The 21,143-nt window shown below is 26.7% G+C and overlaps 8 protein-coding genes across 10 annotated transcripts; 3 read left to right on the forward strand and 5 right to left on the reverse strand.

The window, feature by feature from the left end:
* Positions 1–657: 657 nt before the first annotated feature.
* Positions 658–2,375, reverse strand: LOC106785837 (DNA/RNA-binding protein KIN17). Its single transcript, XM_014746606.1, has one exon. The coding sequence runs from the start codon at positions 2,195–2,197 to the stop codon at positions 1,043–1,045; it is 1,155 nt and encodes a 384-aa protein (XP_014602092.1). The 5' UTR covers positions 2,198–2,375; the 3' UTR covers positions 658–1,042.
* A 408-nt stretch (positions 2,376–2,783) lies between these two features.
* LOC106785817 lies at positions 2,784–4,915 on the reverse strand. The gene is made up of 4 exons (XM_014746564.1): positions 3,572–4,915; positions 3,197–3,490; positions 2,985–3,104; positions 2,784–2,917 (listed from the first exon to the last, which is right to left on the reverse strand). Exons 1-4 carry the CDS (start codon positions 3,652–3,654, stop codon positions 2,803–2,805), a joined length of 612 nt encoding a protein of 203 aa, XP_014602050.1. The 5' UTR covers positions 3,655–4,915; the 3' UTR covers positions 2,784–2,802.
* A 6-nt stretch (positions 4,916–4,921) lies between these two features.
* LOC106785818 (spermatogenesis-associated protein 17-like) lies at positions 4,922–5,737 on the reverse strand. Its single transcript, XM_014746565.1, has 2 exons — positions 5,596–5,737; positions 4,922–5,390 (listed from the first exon to the last, which is right to left on the reverse strand). The coding sequence occupies exons 1-2, from the start codon at positions 5,713–5,715 to the stop codon at positions 5,079–5,081; spliced, it is 432 nt and encodes a 143-aa protein (XP_014602051.1). The 5' UTR covers positions 5,716–5,737; the 3' UTR covers positions 4,922–5,078.
* Positions 5,726–6,571, forward strand: LOC106785819 (chromosome transmission fidelity protein 8 homolog). The gene is made up of 2 exons (XM_014746566.1): positions 5,726–5,963; positions 6,050–6,571. The coding sequence occupies exons 1-2, from the start codon at positions 5,944–5,946 to the stop codon at positions 6,375–6,377; spliced, it is 348 nt and encodes a 115-aa protein (XP_014602052.1). The 5' UTR covers positions 5,726–5,943; the 3' UTR covers positions 6,378–6,571.
* On the reverse strand, positions 6,414–6,864 carry LOC106785820 (small nuclear ribonucleoprotein F). Its single transcript, XM_014746568.1, has one exon. The coding sequence runs from the start codon at positions 6,847–6,849 to the stop codon at positions 6,583–6,585; it is 267 nt and encodes an 88-aa protein (XP_014602054.1). The 5' UTR covers positions 6,850–6,864; the 3' UTR covers positions 6,414–6,582.
* Positions 6,865–7,086: 222 nt separating this feature from the next.
* Positions 7,087–9,126, forward strand: LOC106785816 (leukocyte receptor cluster member 1). The gene is made up of 3 exons (XM_014746563.1): positions 7,087–7,509; positions 7,611–7,710; positions 7,907–9,126. The coding sequence occupies exons 1-3, from the start codon at positions 7,487–7,489 to the stop codon at positions 8,702–8,704; spliced, it is 921 nt and encodes a 306-aa protein (XP_014602049.1). The 5' UTR covers positions 7,087–7,486; the 3' UTR covers positions 8,705–9,126.
* A 155-nt stretch (positions 9,127–9,281) lies between these two features.
* Positions 9,282–13,144, forward strand: LOC106785815 (zinc finger protein 568-like). Of its 2 annotated transcripts, XM_014746562.1 has the most exons (9): positions 9,282–9,526; positions 10,067–10,241; positions 10,311–10,681; positions 10,809–10,916; positions 10,986–11,185; positions 11,285–11,460; positions 11,561–12,013; positions 12,107–12,313; positions 12,472–13,143. In XM_014746562.1, exons 2-9 carry the CDS (start codon positions 10,112–10,114, stop codon positions 12,825–12,827), a joined length of 2,001 nt encoding a protein of 666 aa, XP_014602048.1. In that variant the 5' UTR covers positions 9,282–9,526; positions 10,067–10,111; the 3' UTR covers positions 12,828–13,143. The 2 variants fall into 2 exon arrangements, with proteins under 2 accessions (XP_014602048.1, XP_014602047.1); XM_014746561.1 differs by having other exon boundaries at positions 10,067–10,681; positions 12,472–13,144.
* Positions 13,145–13,980: 836 nt separating this feature from the next.
* LOC106785814 (trimethylguanosine synthase) lies at positions 13,981–19,381 on the reverse strand. 2 transcript variants are annotated; one of them, XM_014746558.1, is made up of 8 exons: positions 19,120–19,381; positions 18,430–18,565; positions 16,445–18,264; positions 16,109–16,352; positions 15,384–15,957; positions 15,133–15,264; positions 14,767–15,065; positions 13,981–14,686 (listed from the first exon to the last, which is right to left on the reverse strand). In XM_014746558.1, the coding sequence occupies exons 1-8, from the start codon at positions 19,227–19,229 to the stop codon at positions 14,576–14,578; spliced, it is 3,426 nt and encodes a 1,141-aa protein (XP_014602044.1). In that variant the 5' UTR covers positions 19,230–19,381; the 3' UTR covers positions 13,981–14,575. The 2 variants fall into 2 exon arrangements, with proteins under 2 accessions (XP_014602044.1, XP_014602046.1); XM_014746560.1 differs by lacking the exon at positions 19,120–19,381 and having other exon boundaries at positions 16,445–17,831; positions 17,984–18,264.
* Between the last annotated feature and the right edge of the window lie 1,762 nt (positions 19,382–21,143).

Here is a 21,143-nt window from a genome sequence, read left to right on the forward strand (position 1 = left end):
ACTATATTTGACCAATAATAAGGTACTTCGCAAGCATGCGCACTCAAAGCGATGGTTATGCTTTTAATTGTAATAATTGTTTATAAATTATCTTTATAATATTCTTTTTCATATTTAGCATTTTACAAAAAAGCTACATAAAAATATATCTAATATAAGCTTATATGATTTAAGGGATTAAATTAGATTTCATAGTTGAAAAATATGAAAATGAAAATAAAATAAATGCGAACAATTAATGCTCGTAGCTACTCTTATTTTTGTATGCCCTTTGAAAACAGATTTTTTGTTAATGTATTATGTTTTTGACATATGTCCATGTTTAAAATCGATAGAACAACACAATTAACTTTATCCGATAATTAATTTTAGAGGAATTCATTTACATTCTACTTATTCGTTAATCTTTCAAAATATCTTTTTTTTTTTAAAACATTATATTTGTTTCATGTAAATTATCGATTATTAGATTCTTTTCTACGTCTTTCTCGATACATTATAAAAGAAATGCATATAAATTTACCGTGCAATAATATAATATAAAGCGCATGCGTTCATATTCTGGCGCCACTAATTACAAATCATACAGATAATATTCATACTATTTAAGACTAGTTTTTGTTGCAAAAATATAAAACATATTGACAATAGTATTTATTGTTATCACTGTTGTATTGGTAAAAAAATAATACAGAATTATGATTTATTAATCTATGATTTCAATATCGTACAATAAAATTGATAAATTATTTCATATATGTGTATACTTTAAAATACTATATACAATTATTTATTTAAATTTATAATTAATTAAATTAGTAGCAAAGTTCTTTCCTGTTAAACAATTGGTTTAAGAGGAAAGACAAATAAGCGTATTAGATTTCACAAATATGAAACATCTGTATAAATGTACAAAAATTGATTGAATATATACAGAAAATATAAGTCGTTGTAATGTGTATATCCATTTATCTCCAAACAAGTCAACAATGGCAATATTTTTTCAATGAAGAAGCACTTTAATTTTTAATTTAGTAGACGATCATTCCATATATTTACATACTTGTTCATATGGAAGCGTTCTAACGAGTTTTCCTTCTAATTGAACATCTATAGTATATTCTTCTATGTGTAACTTTTTCACTATTCCTTTTTCTCCTTTGTACTTTCCATAAAGTATTAAAACTTCTTTACCAATAGCAGGTATTACTGTTTCTAAATATTCTTGATCTAATTTTATTACATGTCCTTCAACTTCTTCCGGTGTAATAAGTTTTACTTTGCCAACAAATCCAGAATTTTCTATTGATTTAACAAAACCTTTAGCTTTGTAATATTTATCACCTAGACTTTTGGTAATTACTTTAACTACCAATTTTTCCCTGAGCCAACCTACTTCGCTTTTAATGAGTTTTTCTAAATTACAATCACTATTATTTTTCTTTAATTCTACCTTGATATTTTGCGTTTCTTCATTTCCTTTAAAAAAATTACATTCAGTAGAAATCTCATTTTGCTTTGATGTAGATGGATTAATTAGAGGAACTTTAGGTTTCGCTTTTAATTTTATATCTAAAACTAAAGGTGCATTATCATTTGGTCGTAAAAATTCTTTAGTTGTTTCTTCTGTTTCTTCCTTAATTGGTCTTTCTAATTGACCCTTTTCTATTTGTTTTTCTATAAAATCCATTAATTTTTCTTGATCATCTCTATCCATTTTCTGTTTTTTAGCTTTCTTTTCTTGAGCAGCTAATGTTTCTGGATCTCTATCAATATAAGTTATATACCAACCTTTTTCAGTTTCATCAACAACACATTTGCCTGTTCGACCCAACCACTTAACAAATCCTGTCAACGTGAGCCACATAGTTGCATTCATGTGCACATGACCTCTATCTGAAATATATTCTTGATAAACTCGATTTGCTGGAACTCGTCTAGTACCAAATTGTCTTTTCAACAAATTCAAATATCCTTCAGAAAATTCACGTGAAAATTGATCCATGTAACGACTAGCATTATCAGCAAAAAGTAACAGTTGCCGATGATGTGATTCCGATAATGTATGACATTTAAATCCATTTTCATCTCGGCATTGTTTCTGACACATTTGGCAATACCATCGTAATTTTTGTAAACCCTTAGCTTTAATTTTATTTGCAATATATTTTGGTGTTCCCACTTCGTGTTTACCCATTTTCTCGACCAGTTATCAAATTGAATTATACACAATTAAATTCTATTTTCACTTTTCAGAATTCTATAAACTGTAAATAATATTTCGACTAAACACTATTTTCGTTTATAAATTATGAATTGTCTAATACACAGCCAAGAATGAAAGCGTATTCCATAAAATTAATTTTGGTTAGACGGGTTGATAAAAATATTCCTAGATCAGCGATACATGTGACATCTACTGACTTTACAACGAAGTTTACACGCATCATTGTTTTCTTCAATTTAATTTATAGACAAATATATATATAGGATGTTCTCTCTATGCAATTAAAACGAATTTATTTTCTAAATGGTTGAAATAGAAAAAAATGTTATAAGTCAAAAATAAATAGTATGAAGCAATATATGAGATATAAATAATTTACATATGTTAGAAAAATGTAGAAAAAATACAAAAATAATTATTAAAGTACTTTTCTACATCCAAATGATATAATTTAATAATATACTTACACAATTTACATATAAAAACAAGTATACGAGTAAATACATGTATGTATATAAATTGAATAAATAAAAATTAATATACCCATAGAAAAATAGCATACTTGAATCTGTATTTTAACATCCGAATTCTACTTTAAGTTTAACATTTGCCTGATAGTTTTTCGAAGGTAATTCAAATTTAATCATTTCATCCATACTTCTACAATCACGTAATTTTCCTGCTTCGTTTCTATAATCATATTATAAATATTATATCAATAATATTTTAATTTTAATTAAATTAATTCTATAAAAACCTGCAAAGTATTGTAACCAAATTAGGATTTTGATGATCATCTTGACACCACTGCTGCCAATATTGATACAATTCTAATGGGTTTATCTCATTCAAATATTCATTACAATTATCTCTTAAACTAAAAATTATTTAATCAGAATTATTATACATATATAAATGTGCGCATACCACAGATACAAAACTTATATTTATATTGACAAAAATATTTACTGTGTTTCCCATAAACCATCTCCCGAAGATGTTACTAATGTAGAGCCAGGAACATAATCACAAATAAATCTTTTTCCATTAATTTCTCGCAAACTATAGCTATATATACAATATATATTCATACAGTATATACATATAAAATATATATGCAGGATGTTTCGTAAAATGTAGAACCCACTTCCGAAAAGTGGACAGGATACAAAAACAATGAAAAAAATGTATATAAATATTTGACTTTGTTGCAAAATTATAGCCACATTTGTGTTCCAATGATCCCACATATTATGAAATATCCTATATTTTAAAGTATTAGAAAAAATATAAAAATAATTATAAGATTGGTCGAATATGTATTTCTCTTCTAATTATACGTACTGTTTGAAAGCAAAATTACAAATATTCCTCAAAAGAATAATAGCTTCTGTATCATTTAACCAAGTATCCATAGATTCATGCATTTCTAATAATGTATCATTTATCTAAAAAATCGGATAACAATATGTCAATAATATATTCATGATTATTGACAAATTCTATATACATTAGATAAAAATTATAAAATGCGTATTTGTCCTAACTTGATTTGCTATAGCAAGACACATTCCACATTTCACACAAGCAGAAGAGAAATGAACTGTTAAACTATTTTCAGGAGATTCTTGAATATATGGGATTTTTTGTACTATTCCTACTACTGAATCACACTTGCAATAAGGGTCTATAAATGTTGCATTAGAATTTATAAAAAGTTCGTGTAATACTGTTTTTTCACAAGTGTCTTCATCATTCTTTGATTTATGGACACGACGTTTGCCAAAACTTGATACTTGAGACAGTAATAATAATAAAATTATTATCAAAATCATTTTGTTATTTGTAAGCTTTACAATATCAAAATTCATAAAAATATAATATATTATTAATGATTGTTAATCATTGAAAAAAAATTCAAGATTCCTGAGCTCATTTAACAAGAACATGATATAAATAGTTACGTCTAGTTATCTGTACTTTTCATTGGTTGTTTTCATATTACATATATAATTCATAAATAGTTTATTTTGTAAGTTCATATCAATTTAAACAATTGCTTATCTATTATTTCCTTACTTGTCTGAAGTTATTAATGAAACGATAAAGAGATAAGAAATAAAATAATTTATTAAACAGTATTACTTGCTACGATTATTAATTTACTAAACTGTTATTTACTTTCTATATTTTTCTTTTTTAAATGTTTGTAAAAGTTCATGCCCTGGACTTTGTACTACATTTCTCAAATTTTCCTCTTCGGCATATGAATGATCTATGGAAAATAATTGTAAGTGAATTTATATAAATATTTAAGTAAACTGTTTTAATTTTTCTATATAAGTATACTTCTGTATATTGGTATATTTCCAGTTTTTAATTTGAACTCAAAATTTCTCATTTCTTGTTCACATCTTCGAAGTGAAATACCGCATAGAATTGATGAAAATTTCTTTTCAAACTTGCAATGTTCACAAACGTTTACCTTTTTTGGTTTGTAAAATTGATATTTTAGGCATTTTAACATCTTTTCGATTAAAGTTAAATTATTTTGATCAATGTGTGTTATTACACCTGGTCTAATTTTTGTTCTCAGCAAATGATGTGACTAAATACGTAATACTCGAAATAAAAATCATTGATAATTGTATCGTAACACACACACATAAATATTATTAAAATAATAAATTATTATTTAACAATATTGAATCTCTCTCTAATATTAAATAATACCTTAAAAAGTATAAATAAAATCCATAATAATGATTCATGTTCTACAATATCTCTGCAATAATTAATCTCGCTTTCTTTGAATCTGTGAATAGAATAATGAATTAAATGCTAATATGATTTATAAAAATATTGTTACAAACTTTTGCATGATTTCTACGATCTCTTCATTCTTTGCATATATATTATTTAACCATCTCCATCTTTCTTGCAAATTTAAAGTAGTTTTCCTAATCCAATAACCACGCCATATTGCTTGGATTCTTATTGCCATACAGTTATAATAATCTTCCCACATTTGATGTGCTTTATTAATTAAAATTGTGTTTAAATTATTTCTTACATAGTAACCACGCCAATTAGACTGAATAATTATTGCTTCTTTATGAAGTATAAATAAATGTTTTCTTGTTATAATGCCACGAAACCATGCCTGTTACATGATAAAATATGCCAGTAATTATGACAGTGGTTTACGTAAAAAAATTTGTTTAAAAATTTATATAAAAATTTATTTTATGATTTATTTTATATAACAATTATTTATATTATAAAAAAAAATCTAAAAATTAATATTTAAAACGATTTTTGTGACAACCTTAAATACAAATATATAGTTATATTTTCTATTCGACAACCTGAATTTTACGTGCAGCTATAAAGTGTTCACGTTTAAACAATTTAGCAATATCACTTCTTTTATTGATTTCTTCTTGAAGTTCACTAATTTTCTTGTAAAATCTCAGCCCGGACGCCATTTTATCTAACTATAGAGAAAATGTATATAGTGACATCTAGAAAGTATTTTATACAGAATAAAAACATTGTAACTCTGAAATCAAAGCAATAATTTTTGACGAAGGTAGATATATAAATTTATTTTGTTGTATCGTTATATTAATAAAATCAAAGTTAGGTGAATAAATAATATATATCATACTTCATATATTTATATATCTGGTGTACCTAACGTGAAATTAATTACAATGATAATACCTATTAAACGGTAACAATTATATTTGTGTTTATATATATATATATCTATAACTATAAGAATGCAATTAAAAAGTGACAAGTTTTATGTTCTTTCAGTGATCAAGATGTACAAGAATGGGCTATCGTAGAATTGAAAGGTGAATTATCATTCGGTACAAAAGACATAACAAACAGTCATTATATAGGTGATTTTCATTTTACTAAATCTGGAATACCAATGCTTATAATTGGTATTCATGTAATGCATGGAAAAGAGATGGCTCTTACAAAGCCTATTGCAGTTTTAAAAAAAAAATCAGTGTCTTCGACCAATCAATTAGGGGAAGAAGATTGCAAGACCGAATATACCATTCAAGCAATAGTAAATAAGAAAATTGTTTTTAAATTTCGACCTAAGCCTATTATAAATAATATAGAAGTATAAAGAAATATTTTGAAAATTATCATGCGTAAAAGAAATATTAATGGTATTAAATTATCATGTATTTACATAGTTTATAAAGATAGTTTTCACATAGTCTATTAAGTCATTATAATTGATGTTGTTCCATAAAGTTGTACAAACTTAGATTTATTTATCGATAACTTAAATAAGTAATTAAAAATACAGAAGTCTTATACGCATCAATTTAATCTTTCATTTCTCCTTCCTCGTCTTCCTCTTCTACACCACGTATATACATGACATTATTACATCGTATCAGTACTTCTCCAAGATTACCAGTACAGGTTCCTTCTATGTGTTCCTCTGTATTTGCAAGTTGTAAATTCATATAACCATCTACTGATACAAGATATCCTTTATATTCATGACCCCACTTTAGTTTTACCATTACAGGTTTTCCAGTTAGACCATTTAAAAATGGTTTTGGATTTATTGGCATTGTTGCAGCCATGGTGATTACTGAATATTTCCTAAATAAGAAAAAATATTATATTAATTAATGTTTGACTCAATTTAGTTTGATTTAATCGAATGTCTGTTTCTTGTTCTCATTTAGGCAATGTTAGGTTATATTTCTATATACATAAACACGTGTAGGTTATATTTTACTAATAAATATAAAATTTAAAAACTTATAATTTTAGTAGAACTTTATATTTATATTAAATATATATAGACGAACCTTGGAAAGAATAATATAAAAGAAAAATTTTAATTTCACAGTAGAAACTACACGCTTTAATCACGCTATTATCGACACTGTAAGCAATGTTACCAACAGAAAAAAAAGAATTTTCGTTTTGCTAATTTTAGAATAAGCAGAAAGTATCTCATAGATATCTCTTAATTTTTATTTATCAATAAAGTGTATTAATATAACAACAATTTATATTATTTCTGTTTATACGTTTGTAAGATGTTCTGTGACAATTTAAACAATATAGCCTAAAAAAATGACATTGGTTATTACTTAATTATTAATTAGTGTAAAATAATAACCATTACTATTTGAAGTATTTGTATAATACTATTTTATAGAATTAAATAGTGTTTATTTATTTCTTGGAAGAAACAAGTTCTTAAAAAAAATGAATATTTTACCTAAAAAAAGGTAAGATTCTTTCTATTTTGTTTTTTTTTAAAGTGAAAAGAACATTTTCAAAAATTCTATATATTTTGCCAACAATATTAGAAGTTGTATTTCCATTTCAGATGGCATGTTCGGACAAAAGAAAATATAGCTCGTGTAAGACGAGATGAAGCAAAAGCTGCTGAAGAAGAACGAGTTAAAAAAGAACGTATACAAAAAGCTGTAAGTACAATAAAAGTCTAGATGAGTCATTAACAGGCCAAAGCGATTAACTTTATTTTTAGAATTATTTTAAATTTTATTATCAAAGCACTTAATTAATACTTAACTTTTCAGATTTGAAACAAATCTTATATTATGATATAAGCAAATTTGTTTATCGTATATGTCATATTTGTCATATTATTATCTTTTTTAGGAAACTGAAGCACGTATTGATTTTTTAAGACAACAAGCAAGAACTAAATATGATGGACGAGCTGATACATCGAACATTAAAGCAGAAGTATCTACTGAAGCATTAGAACATGTTAATTTCTTTTCCGATCTTGAGAAAGGTAAAATAGATTATAATAAACCTAATACAGAACACGAGAAGGAGAAGAAAGAGGAAAAAGAAAAATATGAAAAACAAATTGGCTATCTTACATATCTTGGACAAGATACAAATGAAGCATTAAAAAGAAAAAACTGGTACGAAGAATTGCCTAAAAGATTAAACGATAAAGATAAGGATATCGAAGTAGAAATAACAAAAAAGGTTTTGCACGACCCTATACAAGATATAAAGAAGTACTTAAACATAATGGGTAGTGTTCATTCAGAAAAACATGTAAAGACTGAAAAAACTAGTATTAAAAAGCGGCATCATGATTCAGACGATTCAGATAGTGATATGGAGAAAAGGCATTCTGGAAAGAAAAATAAAAAACATAAGAAATATAAAAAACAAAAGAAAGAAAAAAGTGATATTTCCAATGAATCTTTAGAAAAATCTAAAACTTCAACAAACTTAGAAAAATTAAGAGCGGAAAGATTATTAAGAGAGCGAAAGGAGAAATTAAGAGTGGAAGCATTGTTTGCCAAGTTGCGTGGAGATCCTTTGCCTGCTGCCCAATCTGAAGAAATACCTAAACCTTCTGTTAAACAAAAATATAATTCGCAATTTTTCCCAGAAATAGCTAGACAAAATGCAGAAAGAACGCCTCGTAATTAATTTCATATATGTAGGGTGAAGAGCCTAATTTAATCACCTCGAATAACTTCTAAATTATGCGTTGTACAGAAAATTATTCCTATAAAGATTATATGATATCAAGAGGGACATCATGTGGTATACACAACTTTTTTGTATTTGTTAAAAAAAATTTAATTCACATAAGATCACATTAAAAGATTAATAAAGATTAATATCCTTCTCACATTAGTGTAGATTAGAGTATTAGGTTAGTAGGTTGAATTTACACTATTCAATCTCTCACTGTGAGTTAGACAGGATGCAGGACATTCTGAATAATAATTAATATAATTGATAACATAATAATTAGTATAAAAATTTGTAATAAAAAAAAAACAAGAGTTCTTGTCAATGATGGTACTTTAATAAAAAGTAATTGTTTGTTTTTACAATAAAAATAATATAACTTTCATTTATTATTTTCATATTAGATCTTTAAAATATAAAAATTGTATTAATTCGTTTGCATCATGCGACAAAAAAATGTACCCATGCTGTCAAATTTTTTTTTTATTAGAGATCTAAATACAATAATATTTCAATAAGTGACTTAACCACTATTCACTGGCAATATGAATGTGTGCATACATGCGTTAAGGATGCAAATAGATCAAAAAATGAAAATAAAGATTAAATTTAAGTCTAACATGTCAGTTTAATTCTGCCTGGGAAGTTAGGTAAAGTCACGTGATTGTAACATGGCGGGCTATCAGGAAACTCATAGATAATGTTCTCGTATTTGACGTTTATGTACTTTTTTCCGTTAATCTTGAATATTATTTATATTGAATATTATTTTCGGTAAGCAAAGTGAATTATTTTATAATATAATTTTTAAGATTTAAGGTTATTTAATAACTCTTATTACAATGTTAATCTCGAAGCAGACGCTTAGAGTGCGCGGACTAACTGACGATATGTGCTTTTCGAATTTGAACATTCGCATTCCCGGTTTGTTTCAATCTGATAAAACAAAATCATGTATTTATGTTTATTGAAAGAAAATAAATATGACTTTTGTATTAAATTTTTTGTTTGTAAGCCTAGTAAACCGTACTGTTACTTAATAAGATAACCTCATTCCAATCAATTGAAGTACTCTTTATTTGTGTTAGATTTTATTTTTTATTCTGACATTGTATGCACTTTAATTTATGATGTATCTTTCGGTATATACTCCCTACAATGTGATAAAAATATGATTCTTATCTTTTTAATGTTTAAATATGTTTTTAATTAATAATTTCATTAATAATCTCATTATTTTTATACATGTTAATTATACATTAATACATTATTTATAGGTATCTAATATATATTACTTATTTTTTTTTATTATAGCTAAAATGAAGTTATGCTTTTAAATATTTAATTTATATCTCCATTATGAATGAGAATATGAATGCTGAAAACTTGTATTTAAGTTATGAGATAAATGGTAATAGATTTATTATACAAACTGTATCTAATTCAACGGATATAATAAAGAGTGACGAAATTCCTAATGATGAACAAGGTACAGCAAATATAAATGATGAAACATCATTTGGCAAAGAGGAAGAACCTATTTCTTTGATTTCTGTAGATGGCCAAATTTATGCATTTCAAAAAGAAGACGTTCAAGAGCTTAATCTTAGTCATGTCGATGGTCAGATTGAATTGTCAGACAAAACAGTTTTGTTATCAAGAGATATAGAAAATGAAGAAACACAATTTATTACCAATGGAGCTATAATAATAGAAAATGTTGACAATGACAATCAGGAACATTATGAAATAGTTAGCGAACAAAATGATAAAAATTTGCTTATGCAAAAGGATGATGTAAATGCCAATGATTTTGTAGAAGTAGTAACAGCATTTAAGTGTAAGATATGTACTTACACAACCCAAGATAGAGAAGAATTAATAGAGCATTTTGAAAAAACACACATTAATCCGACAGTAGATGTAGAGGTAAGAGAGAGAACCATCGATTAATCTCAATTTAGATTTATCAAAATTAATTTATCAAATATATTTGATATTACAATAAATAAATGAATATTATTATTATTTTATGGTTTTTCTCATCTTTTTATAGGAAAAAGAAGAGTCTGCAAACATTGATGAAGTCAAATTAGTTTATATGTGTGGAGAGTGCTCTAATTGTTTTCCATCTTTAGAAGATTGTAAAGAACACATGATAAATGTAAGTATTTGAAAGATAATATCTTAAAATGTTTAATTGGTATGATATTTGAAAGATTTATTTTATCAGGATCATCAATTAATAAATACAGCACCTGAAAAAGCAGTTAAGGAATATACGACTAATGAATTGAGATATACTAATGTTGAGGAGATAGGAAATAATTGCAAAAATAATCCATTAATACAACAAACAAAAAATAATAAATCTTTAAATTCTAAGCGCACATTTAATAAAAAAACTATTGAATTGGCTGAAACAAATGTAAGGTATGTGTAAGATTTTTAATATCTAAATTATATAAACAAGGATGTTTTTTTACATTCACATATATTGAAGACAATGCCTTTATTTTATTTTTTTCTTAGATGTACATATCGCGGATGTCCATATAAGTTTGCTACAGAAGAGATAATGCAGCAACACATTGCTTTTCATACAGAATCCCAAAGCGCGTCTGCATTCAAATGCAATATTTGTAGAGATTTAAAATTTACTAAATGGAGACAATGTAGTTTACATTTGTGGAAGAAACATGGAATTGGTTAGTTTACAGTGAGAATTCATCATTAAAAAAAAATTACATTAAGAATCATTTATTGTTAGTTTTATATGTTATTAAATTTTAAACATTTTAATTTTAGACGTAGGTCTTTTTACATGTAATATATGTAAGGCATACAAAAGCGCTACAATGGTGAAATTGTTGACTCATATGAAGGTTCATAGTGAAACTCGGGAATATGAATGTTCAGAGTGTGGTAGATGTTTTAAACAAGCAAGTCAACTACGTAATCATCGAGTAATGCATTTAGATCGAAAAACTTTAGAAGTTAAACGTTGGTATACATCCAAAAAATGTGATATGTGTGGAAAAACTTATGCAAATTCTAAATGTTTGAAAAATCATATACAAGCGGTTCATTCAAAACTGCGTCCTTATGTGTGCAATGTTTGTGGGCATTCTAGCGCTAGAAAAGCTATGCTACAGATGCATTTGCGACAGCACACAGGCGATAAACCGTTTAGCTGCGAACTCTGTGAATATAAAACTGGTGATCACAATACGTTAAGACGTCACATTATGCAACACACAGGTATTTCTTAGAAAAATTAATATGTATTAACTTAAAACATAGCATTATTTTTGAATTTTAACTAATATTATTTTATATGAAATTATTTCATAGGATTTAGACCATATAAGTGTCCTCACTGTTCATATGCAGCGATTCAAAGTAGCAGTTATAAAAATCATTTGAAATCAAGACACCCTCTGTTATCTGGTTTATTCACCTGTGATTCCTGTTCTTTTAAAACAGTTAAAAAAGAAAGTTATATACAGCATATTCATAATCATGAAAAGGGTTTGATTAAATCAAATATACAAAAGAAAGGTACTTATTCTTTATCTTTTCTAAATATACAAAAGATGTTTAAAAATATGTGGGCATAATTTCAGGGATGGTTTTAGTATGCTGAAATAAGAAAAAAAGTTCATATATATTATTACAATTAAATATGTTCGTAATTATTGAATTTTTTTAATTTGTAGGTGATGAAAATGTCGAAGTATTTCCTGGTAATATTGCAGCAGCACAACTAATCTATAGTTGTTTAGGTGCCTTTTCGAAAGTTGGTGATACATTAGAAGCTAATTTAATGTCTTCCTCGACATCTGCTGATGGTACATCACAAACAATTACTATTCAAATTCCATCGAAACATCTTGAAGGGTCCTTGTCATCGAGAGAAAATATTAAAAATAGTTCTGCAATAGAACAAGAAGACGAAGAAACGATGCACTGTTTTTTAAAACTACCAAGAGAAGAAGAAGAAAATATTGACACTGGTGGTATAACGATACCAGCTGAGCCGGAAATCTCTACTTTTACTACAATTGATATTTAATAAGAAAGTGTGCGCGCGTGAGTGTGTAGTAATAAAAAAGTATAAAATCTTATTGTATTATAAGCTATACAGAAGCTATAATAGTGAACGAACGAATGAATACTAGTCATATGTTACTTAGTAATAATTATACTTGTTTGTATCTAATTGATAGAATAGTTAATTAATTATTGAAAGTAATCTAATGTGATACTATTTTTGGAAACATATATCTGTTTAGAATTCACAGCATGCGATAGTACTTGTGTTATATCTACAATTCTACATGAGTTATTTTTAAATATTCATTACCTTATATCATCACAATTATAATTTATTAATCATTAATTTATATTACATGAAAATTAATTTTTTTTTATTTTAATGAAATTATTAATGAATAACTTTAGCGTATACAATATAATTTTTTTTAGATGTTTATGTAATATAAAGATTAAATAAGTAAACGGTTTTTCTTTTTTTTAGTGTTGCTTTAAGTTAGGATTTACTTTTGCTTTATAAAAAATATGATCGATATTAAATATTTTAGTAGTACCAAGTTATACACCTTTTAAGTTAATTTATTATTTTAAGCTGTAACACGTATGTAATTTGCATCAGGGTTTTTTAAACTTTTCTATTTGATCGACTCACATTTTGAGAAGCCCTGATTTATACAAATTTTAATGTAACATTTTTAAATGCTTAAGATTTTATTTTTGTTTTGATTGAAGAAATTTTTATGTAAATTTTAATTATAAAAATTGTTAAATAATATGATTATTAGAATGTGTAAGCAATTAGTAATAATGTATAAAAGAAATTGTAAAATAATAGTTTGAAAATTGTTATAAATAGAATGAGAATAAAAATACAGTACATATACGTCCAAAGAAAAATATTTGATTTTACTTAATTGTGCTAACTTACACTTTTTGATTAAATTAAATACTAATATAAACTAACAATTAATCATATAGAAATGCCCAGAATGCCTAGAAGGTTTCGGTCAATTTATAAAATATGCTTCAATGGGGAGTGGGGAGAAAATCTTCAGCTATTATGTAAATTTTAACGATTTTTATTAATCGGATGTTATATTTGTTTCTGTATTAGAAACAATAGAATGTTTACTTGAAATTGTAAGGCTTTGTTTGTTTTAACTGAGCAAATATTCATGTATGATCTAAATATGTTTATTACTTGATAACAAAATGAGTAGAGTGTACATAAAAATTGTAAAATAATAGTTTGGAAATTATTGTAAATTATACATAACAATGCGTTAATGTGTTTATGCCACGAGTTAAAATTAACATAATATACAAATATCGATTTCGTTTAAATTCGAGTAAAATAATGAACACTTACAATTAATAATATGGAAGAATCAATCGACAAATTGTTAAACGTTGTTCACAAACGTTATTTTCAATCAGACGGAGATGATATTACAAACTGAGTTATTTGTGTATCAATTCGCTTAAATGGAGATAATATAATAGCAATAGAGTAGTAAGATAAATTAAAAAATACATATACATATACATATACATAAAATTAAAAATATTGATACATTTAATAAAAGTAACTTACTAATAACTCATTAATAATATAGTGAAATAAAAGATAAATGATATGATTTAAGCAAATTGATACATAAATGTAAATATTTACAAATAATAATTTCAGATAATTGTGACACCTTTATTTGTTCATGGTAGTTAACTTAAAGATCTTTCTCTCTCATATTCCACGTGATATCACAATTAACAGTCTCTGGGCAATTCTCCATAGTAAGCCGTTAAAGCTATTAATTTTCTGTCAAGGAAGTTTTGTTCCACTTCCACGCCAGAACCTTCTCCGGCAAGCATAGCGATCTATAATTATGATATAATTATATATATTGCAATTGTATTGTATTATTTTTGTAATATGTATAGACATTATAAAATACCACCTGCATGGTATCTACATTTCTGGGTAAAAAGTAGGCCACGTGATCTGTGATTTTTCTTGCTATTTTAAATATTTCTATTCCACCGATTGGTTGCATAATACTGTCAAGATCATAAGTTTCGTTTTTCGCATAACCAGGTCCTCCCCAAGGTGGACTTAGAAATACAACATCAGCTATTAATTTTGGTGCTATGTCAAAGAAATTACCAATAATGAATTCAATTCTGTCTTCAACACCATAAATACGAGCATTATTTCGGGCAAGCTGTATCTTCGTTGGATCAATATCGATAGCTATAACTGTAAACAGAAGTTCAGATTGGTGTATCTGTTCAGTGTATATTGTTTCTTCGAATTTTATACTAACCCCTTTCGCATGTAAATGCAAATTGTATAGCATTTCCTCCAGCACCGCAGAATGCATCAATAATTGTGTCACATTTGCATCTTGCTGCTATATGCTCTGCTACCTTTTCTGGAGTTACAGAAAACCAGCTTTCTGCCAAAATTATTTATTCGGATAGTATTAATACATTAGAATTTGAATTCTTAACAATTTAATTATGATAATACTTGTCTTCTTCTCGTAAAATAGTAATATTTTTGAACAATACTTACCCCGATCTAATTTAATTCCTTGATCGAATTTACTAAAAAGGTGATATCTTTTAATCCAATATTTCATTAAGCTTTTATCATTATTTACTTCTGCTGGAAAACTTATAATACTACTTTTTGATTGTTTCCTTCTCTTTTTCTTTAACGTCTTTTTGATACTACCTTTTTCATCAACATCCATATTAATATTTAAAGTAGACAATTTTTCTTCGTTTGTAGGAACAAGTCTTTCATTAACTAATGCTTTCACTTTATCTACTGTTTCGCTGCATTTACCTTGTACAATGCTGCCATCAATTTCTGTATCTTTTAAAATTTGATCATCTGTTTCATTGGAATCTTTTAAAGTATTAAATATACTTTCATTTTGTTTATCTTTTTTAAATTCTGATGAACTCGTACTTGGTTTACTGAACACTAATTTCTTAGCCTGTAATTTTATTTTAGGACTATGATCGCATTCTTCGTCGGAACTTGATGAAAATTGTGTTATATTATAGGAACCTTTTTCATTAGATTGTGTTTCGGTTTCTGCAGATTGTAATGTTGGACAATATGATAAATAACGTTTAACCTATTAAAGAAACACACGAAAACAAATTTTATTATTTCGTATTATTTGTAGACAATTTAATGTTATAAATATCATTATAAGTTAATTAAAAAGAATATGGACAAATGTTACCAAAATCTACACAAAAATTTGTTGTCTATGGTGTCTTTACCTTATCTATGGTGTCTGTGATTTCAACACCACAGTCATCAAAATAAATGTGTTTGTTAGATTTAGAACGACTAAACTTCATTTTTAATTGTCTATTTTGCAATCTAATATTTCTTTTTCTATAGATAACTTCACCTTGTAACTTTGTTTGTTCTTGACTTTCATTAAAAGTGTAACCCATTAATGAAAAAGCTTTTTTTACTGTTTCTAAACCTTCTCCTACGTCGTCGTAATCAGCTTCATGACTAAAAGTTGAATAAATATATATATGTATTTACAAGTATATATTACTATCTGAAATAATTATTTCAGATAGTTTAATTATTATATGCATTACCTTCGTTTTAATGTAAAAGGTCTGTCTTCGTTTGATTTATCTTTCTCATATCCACTAGACAATGTTTGTGTTGATCCGCCATTATTAGATGATATAGTAGTATTTTTTCTGTTTAGTGTATGTGCTGCGTCAGGGTGTGCCGACTGTTCTGGATCATTTGTTTTGTTTTGATCAATCATAACCTCTTCTTCAGAATTCATTGTTAGACTTTGCATGAGCATACCAACTGAATCTATGATCAATCGTTTTTTACTTTTTAAATTTTTATTTGCTACCTTATTTGTTATTACTTCTTTATCATTTACATTAACAATTTTGTTCAATTGTTCAATATTATTCTTTGCAGATTTGTCTTCACCTGCTTGATTATTACTATTCTTCCATGTGCTTTCTCCATTAACCTTAAAAGCAGAAGAAACATGATCGATTTTTATAGATTCTATTTGTTTGTATTTTGCTATAAATAGTTCATATTGCTTTTGATATTCCAATTGAAAATTTTCTTTCCACAAATGTTGCCAATATTTATCATTGTCCTCAGATACGTATTCATTATCTTGATCAGAACTACTAAATGTTATGTTACTTTCAATAGAACTAGTTACAGAACTAATAAGACTAGATGAATGAATAGAATTGGAATCACAGCTAGAACTGGTCAATGTCATTTTGGTGACATTTGTCATAGAGTCAGATGTTGCATTAGTCTTTGCTGTGGATCCATTGATAGAGTCACATCTGGTTAATAGCCTTTCGTCTTCCGCATTAGAATGCTGATTATAACTTTCTTCAGCGCTAAATGGACTTAGTGGATTCCAACCTTCACCTGCTTCCGGTGATAATTCATAATTAGTCAATTTTTTTCTATTATCTTCCGCATCTTTGTCATTAACATTTTGTTTATTTGGCTCGTCAAATGAAAAATTGGAACTTTTATTTTTGGATTCATTTTCATTGACACTACTTTTACTGAAGATCCCTTCAAAATCCGAACGACCAATTTCACAATTTTTGTGCGCTTGATTAGGGAAACAGGTATTTTGTTCAGAAAATTTGTCTATACTTGCTTGTTTACTTTCACTTAGTTTTCCCTCTTCTTTTAGATTTAAATTCTCTTGAAGGTAATCAGGATTAATGTATTCAGCATACTTTTCGATCCACGACGACCATATTAATTGTTCCCCATTTTTGTACCAATACTTCTCCCAAGCTATATCCATCTTACTTTTACTATTTTGGAAGTATTCTGTATAGGAAAAATCATCGGAAATTTCTTTATAATTGTGCATAGAATGTTTTGTTTCGTTTTCATTTTTGCTGGAATCTTGTATATCATCTAATGCCGTTAAATTTAAGGATAAAGGTTGTGCTATTGAATCTTTTTCTCCTAAAATAAACGAGGAGGATTTGGTATGATACTTGTTTTTTGTGCGATTAGAGGTATTACAGCTTAAGGCTGACGTGTCTTCGATACAAGAATTTTCAGAATCAACATTTAATGTTTCAGACTTGATTTCTAAATCTCTGCTTTCGCGATACCTCGTAAATGCTTCCGCATTATCAAAACCATTTTCAACTTCGTTTTCAGATGAATGAAATGTTTTTCCGTAAGATGCTAAAAGATTTTTTATGCTCTTAGCTTCATGCTGATCATGATATTCTGACAAATCTGCACCAGAATCTGATTGGTGTAGACCTAATTTTTGCGTAAGGCTATGAGCTGTCACACGATGGGCTGAGTCACGAATGGAATCATGTTCATCGGTAGAATAATTGTTGTCTGTGTGTGATGCACTGCAATAACAACTTACAGGTTCTTCCTAATAAAAAAAAAGAAACAAAGAGAAACAAAAAAAAAAATAAAATAAAAAAAAAAGAAAATAACAAAAATATGTCTTCAATAAAGATTCGTACAGATGGATTTCCAATTAAAGATATACTTTGTTGTATTGCGATTATAAAGTTAATAATATTAATTATCTTACGTCGTGTTTTTCTACGGATTGTATTTCTGTGTTTGTTCTTTTGTGGATATCTAACATTTCTCCCACATAATCTCTTTCAACATCTTCACATTCGCTTCCATCTTCGGCTGTTTGGATTGCATAAACATCTGGGTTTCTGAAGTAAAGTATGATAATATGAAATTTATCATAGATAAATCATTTGATTGTTTCCTTCATAAATAGAGGGGGACGGGGAGGAGAAAAAGATTCCAATACAAATAATAATAGAACACTAAAGGAAAAAATTCACGTAACATTTCACAATAGTTGTTGACTTAAGAAACTGACATTTCAATTGTCAAAATGATCATATATTCATGCAACATTTCACAATAGTTTTTGACTTAAGAAAGAGACATTTCAATTGTCAAAATGATCATATATTATTCGTTAAATGCAAATTGTTAAATATTTCAATTAAAGATAAGTATTTCTGTTATAATTTAAATTATATTATATATAAGTAGGTAGATGTCAAGGTTAAGTCATGTGTCATGTGTCACATCATAAATCAATAGAAAAGTAGAAGTGAGGGATATTACTAATACAAAAAAATGAAGGATTTTAATTAAAGATAAAACAAAAAAATAGAAAAATTAAATAAAAAAAGGAAAGATAGATAAATAATATTAAAAAAAAAATGTAATATAAAATGAGATTTACATTTACCTGACAAACACTCTACTACAAAGACAATAAATGTAACTGTCAGAGTCGAGGGACTCCGCCTGTTCTGCTATATAAACTTCAGCTAAAGGTTCCCAAAAATATTCGCACATACCGAAAATGTATAACGATCCGTTACCCGATAATAATTTATCACAACATCCATATGTCTCTAAATTAAATCTTCATAACTTATCTCTTTGAAAAAACAATCCGCCATTCATTCGGCAACGCTCCGTTACAAACTTCGAGTTAGTGTTCTACTCTAAGATCGATTATCGATTTGTATCGAATTCAAATTTATTTCAAGTTTATACGTTTCGGTATTTTAATAATTATACGTTATTTTTCATTTGAATATGATTTTATACATTTCATATTATAAATATTATAATTAAGATATTTTTGTAATCTATTTTATTTCATTGAGAACTTTGTAACGGCACCTTTTTTTATATTTAGGGTATTTTCTTTACAATTTTTTCATTACAATTAATTTAATTTAACATAAATTGTTATAAGCTTTTTCATTTTATGCAAACATTTATTTAAGAAGTAATGTGTGTTAATATATATAAGTAGACTAATTATGTATATATATTTGTTTTATTCAAGCATATATTTAGCTTTTATTTTCATATGATATGTAATAATTAAATATAATAATAATATATAATAAAATATTTATCATATATTTTTAATAAAAGTGTTTGTAACTATAAAAAATTAATTTGTATATATGCAATATGAATGTTACCGACGCGTTAAATTGTAATACCGTAATGTGGTGCCCTCTGCAGTTCTTTATGAAAATACCTACTGATACGTCGATAACTCATACATATTGACGATATATAAATTATTTTTTATTTATTTAAATTTATTATTTTAATTGCATTATATAAATGTTTCTAGATAAAGATTTCATTTAAATACATTCATGTTTAAATAATTCTTTTTTAATTAAAAAATGAGTCCATTCGAAAGCCCATAAAATTGACAATTTTCGATTTCTAGGAATTTAAAAGTTCCATTTAAATTTTGAAATTATTTAAAGTAAACAAAAAACTCATTGATAATTTTTATAATTATTATTGTTAGAATTCTAAATAAAAATTTATAGATATTATAAAGTAAACTTCTAATTATGTTTGTACAATATTTGCGGGCATTTCTCGTTTATTAATATAATTGAAAATGATTTCTTTACCCGACAGGTGTCGCCATCTGGAGGAATTCTCGAGATTCTGCGGAAGACGAAAGGAGCAATGGCGTAGGCGGCGATCCACGTGATAAATTAATTTTTATTGCTTCGTGGGTGGCGGCTCTTTCTATTGGTCGATGATCGGGCACCTCCTACTCTACACGACGAACTCTTATTTGTTTTTATTCTACTCCACACGACGAACTCTTCTTTGTTTTTATACTACTCCGTTATTATACCGACGCGCACAAATTGAGGAATAAAGAGTGACCCGAAAAAAAAGAAAATCAATTTTTTGTATATGTTTTTTAGTTAAAACCCTGTACGCATAAATAAAATTGAATTGTGTGGTCTAAATGTTTTATTCTCTACAATAATATAATAATTAAAAATTTTAAAAGATATTATACAATTTCGGTAATACGCGAAGGTTTAAAATAATCAAAATAAGTAAGGTAAATAAAAGAAATATAAATATGAAAAAATAATTAAATGTTAAGAAAAAATTAAATTAAAGAAAAAGAAGAAATTGTAGATAAAAATCTTGATGTGGTATAATTATCGTGTATAATGATTTTTAAATATTTCTAAAACCATTCCTAATATATTCGACATAAAATTTTATTCAGATTACCAAAAAGACAAATTTCGGGTTTAATTCTTTGCCTTATATTGTTTTCAATATATCCTTAATATTATTTTTCATTATATAAAAATTGTATAATGCATGCATAATCGTGTCTTGCATTAATACTCATGCTTTATTAAACATTGTTAAAATATCATTCCCAGCATCGAAATCTCCGAAGAAAAGGGACCAGAG

The sequence above is a fragment of the Polistes canadensis genome, unplaced genomic scaffold, assembly GCF_001313835.1.
Source record: "Polistes canadensis isolate GaletaPanama2010 unplaced genomic scaffold, ASM131383v1 scaffold_57, whole genome shotgun sequence".
In the NCBI taxonomy this organism is placed as follows: domain Eukaryota; kingdom Metazoa; phylum Arthropoda; class Insecta; order Hymenoptera; family Vespidae; genus Polistes; species Polistes canadensis.

Coding starts and splice junctions, on each gene's coding strand:
- LOC106785837 (XM_014746606.1), bottom strand. CDS start 2,197: ATGGGTAAACACGAAGTGGGAACACCAAAATATATTGCAAATAAAATT.
- LOC106785817 (XM_014746564.1), bottom strand. CDS start 3,654: ATGCATGAATCTATGGATACTTGGTTAAATGATACAGAAGCTATTATT. Junction 3,491..3,571: donor TGTAATTTTGCTTTCAAACA/GTACGTATAATT, acceptor TTTAAAATATAG/GATATTTCATAATATGTGGG. Junction 3,105..3,196: donor GATGGTTTATGGGAAACACA/GTAAATATTTTT, acceptor AATAATTTTTAG/TTTAAGAGATAATTGTAATG.
- LOC106785818 (XM_014746565.1), bottom strand. CDS start 5,715: ATGGCGTCCGGGCTGAGATTTTACAAGAAAATTAGTGAACTTCAAGAA. Junction 5,391..5,595: donor TAGCTGCACGTAAAATTCAG/GTTGTCGAATAG, acceptor ATCATGTAACAG/GCATGGTTTCGTGGCATTAT.
- LOC106785819 (XM_014746566.1), top strand. CDS start 5,944: ATGATAATACCTATTAAACG. Junction 5,964..6,049: donor ATGATAATACCTATTAAACG/GTAACAATTATA, acceptor ATGTTCTTTCAG/TGATCAAGATGTACAAGAAT.
- LOC106785820 (XM_014746568.1), bottom strand. CDS start 6,849: ATGGCTGCAACAATGCCAATAAATCCAAAACCATTTTTAAATGGTCTA.
- LOC106785816 (XM_014746563.1), top strand. CDS start 7,487: ATGAATATTTTACCTAAAAAAAG. Junction 7,510..7,610: donor AATATTTTACCTAAAAAAAG/GTAAGATTCTTT, acceptor TTTCCATTTCAG/ATGGCATGTTCGGACAAAAG. Junction 7,711..7,906: donor AAGAACGTATACAAAAAGCT/GTAAGTACAATA, acceptor TATCTTTTTTAG/GAAACTGAAGCACGTATTGA.
- LOC106785815 (XM_014746561.1), top strand. CDS start 10,112: ATGAATGAGAATATGAATGCTGAAAACTTGTATTTAAGTTATGAGATA. Junction 10,917..10,985: donor GTAAAGAACACATGATAAAT/GTAAGTATTTGA, acceptor TTATTTTATCAG/GATCATCAATTAATAAATAC. Junction 11,461..11,560: donor GTGGAAGAAACATGGAATTG/GTTAGTTTACAG, acceptor TTTTAATTTTAG/ACGTAGGTCTTTTTACATGT.
- LOC106785814 (XM_014746558.1), bottom strand. CDS start 19,229: ATGTGCGAATATTTTTGGGAACCTTTAGCTGAAGTTTATATAGCAGAA. Junction 16,353..16,444: donor CCTTTTACATTAAAACGAAG/GTAATGCATATA, acceptor TTCAACTTTTAG/TCATGAAGCTGATTACGACG. Junction 15,958..16,108: donor TCACAGACACCATAGATAAG/GTAAAGACACCA, acceptor TTTCTTTAATAG/GTTAAACGTTATTTATCATA.